The 12,959-nt window shown below is 34.2% G+C and overlaps 1 protein-coding gene across 2 annotated transcripts in view; it reads left to right on the plus strand.

Annotated features, from left to right (window-relative positions):
- CPSF3 (cleavage and polyadenylation specific factor 3) overlaps window positions 1-12,959 on the plus strand; it is a 51,083-nt gene that overhangs the window by 18,156 nt on the left and 19,968 nt on the right. For both annotated transcript variants that reach the window (XM_051976087.1, XM_051976089.1), the window contains 4 exons: window positions 3,589-3,764; window positions 5,645-5,803; window positions 7,112-7,258; window positions 10,842-10,994. In XM_051976087.1, the coding sequence (XP_051832047.1) occupies window positions 3,589-3,764; window positions 5,645-5,803; window positions 7,112-7,258; window positions 10,842-10,994 (635 nt within the window). The remainder of the gene's footprint in view (window positions 1-3,588; window positions 3,765-5,644; window positions 5,804-7,111; window positions 7,259-10,841; window positions 10,995-12,959) is intronic.

Here is a 12,959-nt window from a genome sequence, read left to right on the forward strand (position 1 = left end):
TAGTATGTTTCTATGATGAGGTTCTTTCTTCTTTGCCAGTTCATTTTTTTTTTTTTAATAAGAGGTATTAGTGTAAGTACCACTGATGGAGGGGAGAGGGTGGAGAAGGGGACAGTGTGCAGCTGTCCCCTCTGACCAAAACCCAAACCAAGAGTTACCCCCTTCTTGCAAGTGCCCACAACCAGCCGTATCCCTGCTGCCCCTGCATTCTCAGGTACTGGTTCCCTTTCGCCCAGGGTCCTATCTCTGCAGCACAGCTGGGCCTGATGTTCCCAGTCAGCCAAGGTTCAGTCAGTCTTCTGGGACTCAAACTTGACAAACAGTCAGGGAGGCTCCAGCCATATCCAGATCTCCCCAGGGGTGCCCATTTGGTGTTTCTGCAGAGCTAACCTGGAGATGTTTGCACCTCACACTAAATTCAGCCTAGGGATTTTCTTCAGATGTTGTTGGATTCCTGTTCTGCCCCACATCTTGATTTTTCTCCTGTCTTTGTTCACCCTGAGGTGCAAATTTGTTCTATTTGTGGGTAAACTCTGGAAAGCTTAAAATTTACCTATTTATTCTGCCATCTTCCCAGAATCTTCCTCCTCCCTCTTTAGTTATCAACTTCCTAGTAGCCATTTTTGATCTATTCTTTCTAATCTAAATGTTGTAGGAAAAAAGTAGAAGCCAAATAAATAGGTTTGTATTTCTGCTTTCTTTGTGTCATCAGTTTTCATCATCCCAACTACCCTGAGCAGAAGTCTTGTTCCTTTTTCCTAGTGCAGCATTTTTATAAAAATACTTTTTCTTATTCTTAGAATATTTTACCAGCTGTGGATTATTCTAAGTTTTGATATTCCTGTTATTCTTCCAATTCCATGCTATACTGTTGTGCTTCTTAATTTAATACCTTAATTTCCTCTTAATACATACCTAGACATGTCTCAGAAATCTACAGGAGTCATCAGTGCATTTAAACTCATCTCTTTTGACTGTACTTCTTTTCCCCTTTTGCTATAATTTTTCTTTATATCTCCAAAATGTTAATCTTTGGGGTTTCTCATTTTTCCTGGACTTACTTGAAGTCTGCTTCTCAAAATCCAGGCTGTATGTCACAATATCTTATAATTCCTTCCTGTAATCTCTTATAAATTCCAAGATACACACCCACCCACCAAGGTTCCATCATTCGTGTTTTAGCACAGAGTGGTTCAGAATGGCAGTTTCTCTCATTAGTTATTCTTCTTTAAAGATGCAATTATCATTAAGACAAACCAAGACATTAATAGCTTTACCATCTTTATTAGAATGTCCAGGTCATTGAGATTCTCTAACATTACTATATCCTGCCTCTGTGCCAGGCTTGTAATCTGTTTCTCTGACTTTTCTCTGACTTTTTCATCTGACTTTTTCTGTCTAGATTTTCTTCAAGCAGAGGGGTCAGACATGCAGCCTGAATACCTGTTGTCCTCCCAAGTGGCTATAACCAAACTTAAACTGTGACTGAGAATATTTAACAAAATAAGTGAAAATAAAATATAGATAACATTACATTTTAAAACTAAGTCAGTATGTGATCTTCAAAAATCTTTATGTACAGATTAGTGGCCCCCATTTCTATTTGAATTTGACACCAATAGTATAATACGTATTTTGATTTCAATTTTATTTCGGTTTCTGACAGCATTGTTTTTTTACCAAAATGAACCTCTCAAGGTATTTCTTCTTAGAATTGCTAGATTTCTCTTCATATTATATAATGCTTTTTTACTATCTTCTACCCCTAAACATCTGTCAGCTTCGTGAGGCATATTTCAGTTATGTGTTCCAGTGGTACTTGTGGTCTGAAATTTTTCTTTTTGAGTTAAAATTTCTAATTCACTTATCTTATTATCCTTGCTTTGCTCATTTCTGTATAAATATGTGAGACCATGGGTTTTATTGCTGGCTCTTGGATTTAGTTCCTATGAGTTTCTGCCCAACTCTATTACTGCTCTTCCTACATTGTAACTACATTAGGATATCTGGCATTGGTGATATACATAGACAATTTTTTCCCATCTCCTTTCTTTTTCAATTTAAATCTTTTTTTAATCAGTGGTTTTTGTTTTGTTTTGTTTTGTTTTTTGGCTGAGGCAATTGGGATTAAGTGACTTGCCCAGGGTCACACAGCCAGGAAATGTTAAGTGCTGAGGCCATATTTGAATTTGGGTTCTCCTGAATTGAATTAGAAATCTGAATTCACATTCTGTCCCTGGCTTATAATAGTTCTGTGATCCATGGTCAGGTTCCTTAACCTCTCAGGTCTCCTTAACCTCCTAACACCATAAGCTACAACTAAATTGCCAAAATCTGATATTTGAGTGGAAAGGAGTTTCCATATTGGGAGTTCTCTATACTGATGAAATTAGAGGTTCAATCCTTCTCATTGTGACCTTAAATTATTAAAGTACAGTTTAATTTTTTGCATTACATTAAGAGTAGTTTGTTTAAATATAGTTTACCAAAAAGTTTTACTACTGGTTTAAGTTTTAATAGTTTAAAACTGATAATAAGATTTTTGGGGCACTCTGTATTATTGTCCACATTTTATGGATAAGTAAAATCAAGTTAAAAAGTCATCCCAGCGTGACTCACTTGTAAATGGTTATAGCTGATCATAAATAGGAAGTCATTAACTCTCAAGTGTTTTGCTCATCCAACTATTTCACATAACTCCTAATAAGTCAGTAAATATTTATTAGGGACTTACTTTGGGCCAAATGTTGTGTCAAATACTAAGGACACATATACAAAAAAAAAAAAAAAAGGATCTCTGTCATCAAGAAGTTTACAATCTAATAGGGTAAAATAGCCCATTAAAGGAAGGTTAAAAAAGGTTGAGGGGGTATGAAGTAAGGTATTAAGGGCATGGTAGAAAAGTCAAAGAAGTCTCAGAAGTCATATAGTCAAATGAGAAGTGAGGAAAGGAATTCAATTCCTTTTTTTAAAGTTTTATTTTTTTTCCCCTTGCCATTCCTATTTTCATGACATTTTTAGTAATTATCAAATTTCCTTAGTTACCAGTTTTTATAGAATATTAAGTTTAACAGTAAGTATAAAGTACTCCTAGTTGGGGTAGGGGGAACTCCCTCTACCACTGCAAGTCACTACTTTCTCTGCAGCTAAGATACTAATGAGTTGTCCAGGATTCAGTAGCCACTATGTTAGAATCACTTAATAATGTATTTTTTATTTTAAATATGTTAAAATTTTAAGCCTCTTCCTAACTAGTATTTATTATTCTTTCTAAAGATGTTTACATTTATCTTTATCCTGTGGATTTTGTTGCTATGGTTCAATAATTATTTTACGTCATCAGGGGAGGGGAGGTGTTAGGACTAAAGTAGAGGTTAGTTTTCACTAGTCTTCACTAGGACTAACCTAATGAAGAAGTACTAGGTTAATTTTTCCTATTTTTAGTTGTCGAGTTCTGTTTTGCATTATTTTAAAGTTTTTTATAAGGACAAAAATCTAAGCTAACCTTCAAATGAAATCTTGCTTTTAAATTTTGCTACCTTCATTGTAGAACAGTGAAATTTTTACCTTGTAAAATTTTTTTTCTAGATGAATATTGGCAGAATCATCCAGAACTCCATGACATTCCAATATACTACGCATCATCTTTGGCTAAGAAGTGTATGGCGGTGTATCAGACCTACGTGAATGCCATGAATGACAAAATCCGTAAACAAATCAATATCAACAATCCTTTTGTCTTCAAACACATTAGTAATCTCAAGGTTGGTACCTCTGGGGGAAAAAAGGAACATTTATAGGGCATAAAAATTACCTCCATTTCACTATGTCTTTTGTCATTACTATTTGGAAAGTATTTATAGTTCAATTTATTACTAAATTCTTGCCAGAGTTTATTTTAAGAGTATAATTTTTTTAACTGAAATAATCGTGATATTTATAGCTAGAATATTAAAATTCACCTAATTCAATCTCATCTTATAGAAAAAATAACTGAAGCTCAAAAAGATTTACCCTACAAAGATAAGTAGCAAAACCATGATTTGAATACAAGTCTTCTGACTTCAGATCCATATAAGTAAGCATTTCCTAAGTATCTGCTGTATCCCAGACATATTAGGTGGTAGAGATACAAAATTCTTATCTATGTAGATAATAGCCAAAAGGAAACTGAAAAAGCCCAGAGATTAAGGGAATATGGAAGGGTGACAAGGTGATGGTAAAGTCAAAACTAGACAAAGCTGCTGGTAGCAAATGAAAAAATGACTGGAATTTTGTACTCTCTCAAGGGAAACTATGGGAGAAGTATTTACTCAGCCCTCCACTTAAGAAATTTTATCTGGTAAAAAAGTCATAAGTAATAGAGATGTGAGTGGGATAGCCAAACTATCCCCTAATAATGAATTTATTCTAGGTGAAACATGATAAAAATGTTAATAGAATTGAAAACAAGCAGATGAAAAAGATCTATTCTTTCAACTACATCACACTTTGAGAACTTTAAATAAATTGTGAATTTTCTTGACTTTAAAAAATATGTTTAATGAGAATAGTATTTAAATTTTTAGTAATAAATTAAATTATTTCTGATCTTGAGTTGCTTGACTTTTCAAAGAAATTAACCACTAACTATATTGTTTGATCTTTTGCAGAGGGGGGGTGTGGGAAGAAGGAGACAAAACAGCAATTTAAGTGTTGTTTCTGAACTATTATTGTAGATTAACAGGTCAGGTTTTTTCTGGGGCAACATCTCAAAACTGAATCTGTCTATAAGAGAAAACTCTAGAAAATTCATCTTAATATTCTAGTCATTATTCTGAAATCTGATTCTAATCACTATTTAGAAATTCTTTTCAAGCTAGTGATTATTATTACTATTGGTTTTTTCATATTCTCTTTATTTCTTCTATATTTGCTTCTCATAATTTCCAAGGTTTCCTTTCTACCTCTGAATGATCCAAAGGCCTAGTGTATTGGTCATCATATCATTGTTATTATTGATCTTAAAAAATCATCTATTTTATACTTGATAGATCTGAAGTTTTTAACTTGAAATCTACAAATATGTAAAAGTATATGGATAAGATTTCAGACATGAATGGGGAAAATATTACATATTTATTTTTGTTAACCTCTAAGCAAAATTTAGTGTTTTTATAAATTTAATTTATACATTTAAAAACAATTCTGAGAAAGGGTTCATGGGCTTCACTGATTGTCAAAGGGGTCTATGATGCCAAAAAAAAAAAAAAAAATTAAACATCCTGCACTGGGCAAATTTATTATTATTCTTCTAAATTGTTCAGAAGCTGAAGAACTTAGATTTGTTACTTTACTGTCATTCAGACTAATTAAGTATCTTTAAGTGGTGATCCATTTCACCCAGTGTGACATGTGATACACTGGGAGAGATGGGATGGCATGGATGGTGAGGACACAGATATGGCAAGGGGCAAATGGAGTTACATAGCTAGGAATTGTTGATTATCTGAAGGTGGAGTTAAACTTAGGTTCTCCTGACTTCAGGGTCTGTACTCTATCCACTCTGCCATCTAGCTGCCATGATATTTGGTACTGTCTTACAAAACAACATCCTTTATCAAACACTAGTGATCAGTATATTTTTATATCTCTCTTCTCCCAGAGCATGGATCATTTTGATGACATCGGTCCAAGTGTTGTGATGGCTTCACCAGGAATGATGCAGAGTGGCTTATCCAGAGAATTATTTGAAAGTTGGTGTACTGATAAAAGAAATGGTGTGATTATAGCAGGATACTGCGTTGAAGGAACACTTGCCAAGGTTTATCATCATGTTTAAGCTTTGTAATCATACTATGTATTTATAATACGCATATAATTTTCTCCACTAGATTAAATTAAGTCTTATGCAGTTTTAACTCAGTTGCTTTTCCAATGTAAAAATATTTATCTAGTATGCAGATACTCATCTCTATAAAGTAATTAGCCATGCATTATGGGATAGTTATGAAAAATGTTTCATCATTCTAATCATGACTTTTCAGAAGCATTGTTTTTCAACTTTGTCAACTCCCACAAAAAACATTTTATTTATGTAAGTTAAAACTTTTCTTGAATTTCTAACTTTGCCAATAATTTGTTATAAGAAATCCTGAAGTTAGAAACATTTTAAATGTGTAAATTCTGTTTATTTTTTTAAAGATAGAAATAATTACTTTTCAGAATTAACATTATAAAAGATGTTTATTTGCCTGGATCACAATAAAAACCAGAAAAGATTTCTTTATTACATAATGGACCTAAAGTATGGTATTGCTTTAGTCCTAGGCCCCAGAAACTCAGGGTTGATAAGTATGAGGAGAAAGGAATTTGCTCTTCTTTTCCTGGGGAGAGACATGACCGAGGGGGGGAAGGGGAGGGATAAACTGACGAAGATTAAGCTTTAGTATAGTCCTATTCTGATATATCTGTATTTTTCCCACTTCCTTCTTCTAATGCTCCTTTCCCTAGGTCTCTAGTTCCAATAAATTGCTTTAAAATATCACTGCTCCCAAATGTGACCTTACTCAGGCCTACTGCATCTTCTGAAATATTGCATATTTTCAAATTACCTAATTTATCCACTACATTAAAGTTCTCATTTCATAAGAATTAATGTTAGTTAAAAGGAAAACAGTTTGAATTAATTTCTAATAATTAGTGATCTCTTCTTGTTGTTTGCAGTTTGAAATTAATGCTTTGATACCAATCCTTCTATTTGGTAAGAATTCAGGCCTTGTAAAGGGAAGATATTTTAAGTCAGGGAAGCTACTATGTAACCAGGTTTGAGCTGGCGATCAGCTTCTCTAAAATGTTCCTGCTCTTTATATTTTTGTCCCTTTTATTTCTGAAATGTAATGTTTTCTTAACTCTAATGACAGCAAGCAGTTTTGACCTTGGAACTAGAATAGAAACTCTTTGTGAGTGAGGGACTAAATGCCTAACTGAGACAAATAATTATTCAGCATTTATTTATTTAATGGTAATATAATACTTGTGCTAATGCAGAAGTTTATAAAAAGGGAAATAATGTTACATTCTTTTCCAGAAATAATTTTTGAATATCATATGTCTTCTTTTGGTCTAATAGCATATCATGTCTGAACCTGAAGAGATCACTACCATGTCTGGACAGAAGCTGCCCCTGAAAATGTCTGTAGATTATATTTCTTTCTCAGCTCACACAGATTATCAACAAACCAGCGAATTTATTCGAGCATTGAAGCCACCCCATGTGGTTAGTGATAATTTCTTTTGTGCCTAAATTGTTTTTTTTTTTAATTTTTTGTTTTTTTAATTCACTAATGAATTAAGAATATAAGCCTATTAGATAATATGATAAAGCAGATTTAGGCTGAGATAAGGCTGCGATAATTCGTAAAAATAATGTTTAAGAGGGCTAAGGTTTAGATACCTGCAAAATAGTGTTAATAACATTTATTCTCCATAAACTCAGCTTATTTGGCATTATCTAAAAGTACAAGTGTGTGTAGAATAAATACCCCAAAAAATCAGGTAGTTAAATACAAGATATTAATAGGGAGGGAAATGATGTTTGAATTGGCTTGAAGAATTAGCAGATAAAATGTGAGGCAGAGTTGGAGGGAGGAGTGCAAGAAATGACAGGTGCAGAAACATGGAGATGGGATTTGAAATGCTGTGTTTAGAGAACAAATAGAAGTAGAGTTGGCCTGACCTACAGAATGTAGGGAGAAGAGTAATATGTAATGAAGACTGATAAAGGTTGAAAACAAGTTGCAAAGTAAGAAAGTAAAATGATGAGATCACAATGAAAAGTCATCGGCAGCTTGTGAATGACACTGAGAGTGGGAATAACTTGAGGCAAGGAAACCAACATCAGAGGCCTTTCCAGGAGTCTGGGCAAAAAGTCCTATGGATCTGTAGTAAGTTGGTGATTGTATGAGTAAAGAAAAAAGTTGGATACAGAAATGTTATGAAGATAAAAATGGTAAGATTTGGCATTTGATTGGATTTGTAGCATGAGAAAGACTGAAAAGTCAGTGCTAATAATGTATAAGTTATGAACTTGGAATTTGGCAGAATGTTGATGCATGTAGTAGAAATGGGTACCCTCACCAAAAATGGAAAGTTAAATAGGAAAATAATGAATTCTGTTTTGGACATATCAAGTTTGTTTTTAGGACATACAGTTTGAAATGTTCATTAGGAATGATACGGTATTGAAACTCAAAAGTCTGGGACCATATATATATAGACCTAGGAGTCATCAGCATAACAATGATAATTAAATCTTTGTGAGCTAATGAGATCACTGAGGGGGCCCAGTGCAGTGTCTTTGTATGTATTGACAATGAAGTGGTGTGATAGGTATGGTAAAGGAGATGAAAACTGAGCAAAAGAGGCTGGTCAGGGAAGCGAGAGGACCGGAGAGAAAGTGCTGCCACAGAGAGGAGAGGGCAGAGAGTTGAAGGCCAGTTTGTAAAAGGTTGAAGAATGCTCGAGAGAAATAGAAATAGAGCCATGTTTTTTTAGGCATTTGGTTTGAAAAGAGAGGAATAAAGATAGGATGACAACATGAGGGGGTGGGAGGAGCTTTAAAACCCTGTAAGGAGATGGTTTTTTAAGAATTAACCTTCCCTCCACGATTGATGTGAGAATAAAATGAAGTGATGTTTGTAAAATATATTGCAAACCTTAAAGCATTAGGCAAATGCTATTATAGTCTCCTATTCTTCCAACTCTTCATTTACTTCATGCCTTTTTAATATATTCTTCATTTTTATCTCCACTTACTTCTTTCTGCTCTGTTATTACTAGTACCCTGCTCTGCCCTCATTTTCCGTTCTTTCCAACCATGACCCTGAGCTAATCATTTCTACCAAACATTGTTTTTACTTCTCTGCTTGATTCCCTTGTCCTGGTAGAACATTGCCCTACTGTTTGCCTTACCTTGCCATCTTCTGTCCCTGGAGCTTACTTTTCCCAACTCTTCACCTTAACTGCTCCTACTCTTACGTTATTGAAAGAGGCCGTAGAAGTGATCCACCCAGGCCGAGTATAAATGTCTTTATATACTTGTACCTAATCTAAGTGATTCCCTCAACACCACTAAGAAATCCTTTTCTTATTCCTACAGGGGCTGTTTCAGACTTCTTTCTTCATGCTTTCTACACCTTCCTGGAGCAGCCTCCCAATCCTAACAACAACTTCCACTTCCCTCCCTCTTATCTCTTTTGTCTTCATTTTATGCGTACTTAACAATGTTTTGTGTGTATTTACATACATGTTATCTCCCCAAATAAAATGTCAGATTTTTTAAGAGCAGAAATTCTTTTCTTTCTTTTTCTTTTTTTTTCTTTCTTTCTTTTTGGTCCTTTTTTTCTCTTCAGCACCTAGCAGTGTCTGAAAAATTGAAAGTAATTAGGCAAAAAAAAAAGGGAATGTGTCAGTTACCTGACTTATTTACAAGTTTTTTACAAATATTATTTCCTTTGATCCTTTCAACAACCCAGAGAAATAGTTGTATCACAACAAAATTTGTTGTGATATGGGAGCCACCTGTCAGTGGCTGTTGAAGGTCTAACTCAGACCTGTAGAATGGATCTCTTCATTTGAGATGATGATGATGATAACAAGGAGAATGAGAGGCAGTTGATGTTCTTGACCTATCCACTGAGAGGCAGTTTCATTGTCTGATCTTTCTCCTCTTCCCTCTAATTTATTTCATTCCCAATCCACAAGGAACATCTACGTTAGTAAAGGCTACTTTGCAACTCCTTCAGATGTTATGATCCACAGCTGTGGAGGCTCTTGGAGAATTGATCTGCCCCTTCACATAGGCATGGTCCTTAACAAAAATTAATAAGTTCAATATAAAAAGTCTCACTATTAAAAAGTAAGAAAACAAGGAAAGATGTTACAGATGAATTCCTACCCTGGCATGGCATAGAGAAACACAACATGGTATTTTCCTTTTTTGTTGTTGTTTGCTTGCATTTTTTTTTCCTCCTATTTTTTCCTTTTTAATCTTATTTTTTTTTGTGTAACATGATAATTGTGGAAATATATATATAAGAATTGCACATATTTAACATTGAATTACATGCTGTTTAGGCGAAGAGGATTGGGGAGAAGGAAAAGAGGAACAAAATTTAGAACACAAGGTTTTTTGCAAGGGAGAATATTGAAAATTATGCATGTTTTGAAAATAAAAAGCTTTAATAAAAAAAGAGAAATTGCACAAAACAAGAGATTGCATGCATATAGTATAAAACAAAATTACAAGGAAAACTAACTTTGAAACACTTATGAATTCTTATCAATACAGTGATCAGTCACAATTCTGGAGTGCCAATCATGAAGACTACCTAGAACCTACAACCTAGAAGACTTACATGTACTGATATTGAATAAAGTTAACAGAATTAGAGGAACAATTTATATAGTAAAAATATTGTAGAGACAACTTTGAAAGACTTAAGAACTGGGGGTGGGAGGAGGAAAGGATAATTTGGAACAAAAGGCTTTGCAACGGTCAATGTTGAAAAATTGCCCATGCATGTGTTTTGTAAATTAAAAAAAGAAAAATTTAAGAACACAGATCAATTCATGCAACTCATCTCCTGACAGATGATGAATTCTAAATATAGGTGGAAACTTTTTTTTTGGACATTGCCAATATAGCTGCTTGACTGTAGGTGTATATAACAGACACTTAACACTTCCTGGCTATATGACTCTGGGCAAGTCACTTATCCCCAATTGCCTCAGCCAAAAAAAAAAATTCATTAGCTGAATAAGTGAAGATTCTTTAATGTGTAATATTTTTTCCCATATAGATACTAGTGCATGGAGAGCAGAATGAAATGGCAAGATTAAAAGCAGCATTGATAAGAGAATATGAAGACAATGATGAAGTTCACATAGAAGTTCACAATCCTCGAAATACTGAAGCAGTGACTTTAAATTTCCGAGGTGAAAAACTAGCCAAGGTATGAGGTTAGATTCTTAATGAAAATTGAGGGGTTTCTTCATTAGGGTTATATATTTCTATTGATTAGTGATCAACTTTTAGTCCATTTGAGATTATTGCTTTAAGAGCCATTATATGTGTTGTCTATGTAGGTCATTGCAGTGAGCTAGATGCTGTGATAGACATTAGGGAGGTACAAAGACAAAAATCTGCGCCCTCAAGGATCTTAAATTATATTTGATATTAGAATTGCATTTTAAAGTACTGCTACCTTGTATGCCCTTGGGCAAACTAATTAATATTTCTATGCACTGATAATTTTTAATGAGATAACAGTCTTTGAAGATTAAAAAGTAAAATATTCACAAGCCATGGCCTTAAGGTCCGTAGGAAATCTATCTTCAGTCAGCATCTCTTCTATAAATATCTTTTTAAGCTACATCTCAGGCATATGACTGTCAGTGATTTGTCTGACATTATAAAAGCCATTATCTCTGTGTTTCTCTAATTATTAGTAATATGGAACAGTTTTCATATGGCTGCTGAACTCTGTCCATATCCTTTGACTATCACTTGAGAAATGTCTTTTGAGGCATAAATTTTCAAGTATAACCAATACAACAAAAATTTGTTTTGTTTGACAAAAATAATCCTTAAAATAGGGCTACCTAAACTTTTTCCATTTGCTACTCCTTTTTACTAGAGAAATTTTTATGTGGCCCCAGTTGTATAGAAATATAAAGTGGATGTACAAATCAAACATTGACTGATGATAAATCATAATTTCCACAACCTCCCATATTCAGTTACAAGACCCCATATTAGGTCACAACCTGTAACATCTCTTAATGCTACCCTAACCTTGTAGCTTCCCTTACAGCTACTCTATCTGTCAACAGCATAGCTAGGCCACACTTACCCGTCTTTGGGCACCAACCTGTATCCCACAGAGACAGACCAACCAGAAGGTAGGGGTGAAGCAAAAGAGAACTTTATTCTTAGATAGCATATATTTATACCCCTCTGAGGATCTGAGGGATGAGTTGGTCCTCTAAGAACCTGGCATAATGGGATTGGCCCGGCATGCTAGGCTTTGAGAGTACTAAGGAGGGAGACGTGGAACCTGGGGTCAGACACCGCTTCTTGGGTCTATGCCCCACCTCCACATAGAACTCTCATCCCTCAAGTCCTCCCACATGCCTTGAACTGCATTCCTTGTTCCTAGAGGCTTTTTAACCCTTACAACAACTCAAAACCAAAGACGAGTTCCAAACAGCAAGGTTATATGATGATAAACTGTGATGGACTTGGATCTCAACAGTGCTATGATCCAAGACAGTTCTAATAAATTTAGAATGGAAAATGCCATCCACATCCAGAGAGGTAACCATAGAGACAATGTGGATCAAAGGATAGTGTTTTCACCTTTTGTTTTGCTTGTTTGCTTTTTCTTTCTCATGTTTTTTTTCCCTTTTAGTCTGATTTTTCTTGCACTACATGACAAATATGGAAATATGTTTAAAAGGATTACACATTTTTAGCCTCTATCACATTGCTTTCTGTCTTGGGGAGAGGGGAAATAATTAAAGGAAGAAAAAAAATTTGGAACACAAAGCCTTAGAAAAATAAATGCTAAACTCTTACATTTATTTGAAAAAATAAAATACTATTGAGGGGAAAAAAAACTGGGTTCTAAATCACCTTATCTTTAAAAATATTTATTATGAACTAGAAAATCATCAACATATATAAACGTTTCAATATACAAAGGCTTAAAAAGAGGATTATAGATGAAACCATGAATGTCTTGTTACTTATTTTTCAAGCATGTATTAAATTTAACATATATTAAATATTAGAGTGCTCTGTTTTCTCCTGCATGTTTTTAGATGTTTCATTGTTACTTCACTTCCCCCTTTATTATCATTAACTCTTTGTCTAGCTTTCCCTTTCACCCAATAAAAGCATTACTTTATAATAAATT

Source organism: Antechinus flavipes, chromosome 2 (assembly GCF_016432865.1).
Source record: "Antechinus flavipes isolate AdamAnt ecotype Samford, QLD, Australia chromosome 2, AdamAnt_v2, whole genome shotgun sequence".
NCBI classification, from domain to species: domain Eukaryota; kingdom Metazoa; phylum Chordata; class Mammalia; order Dasyuromorphia; family Dasyuridae; genus Antechinus; species Antechinus flavipes.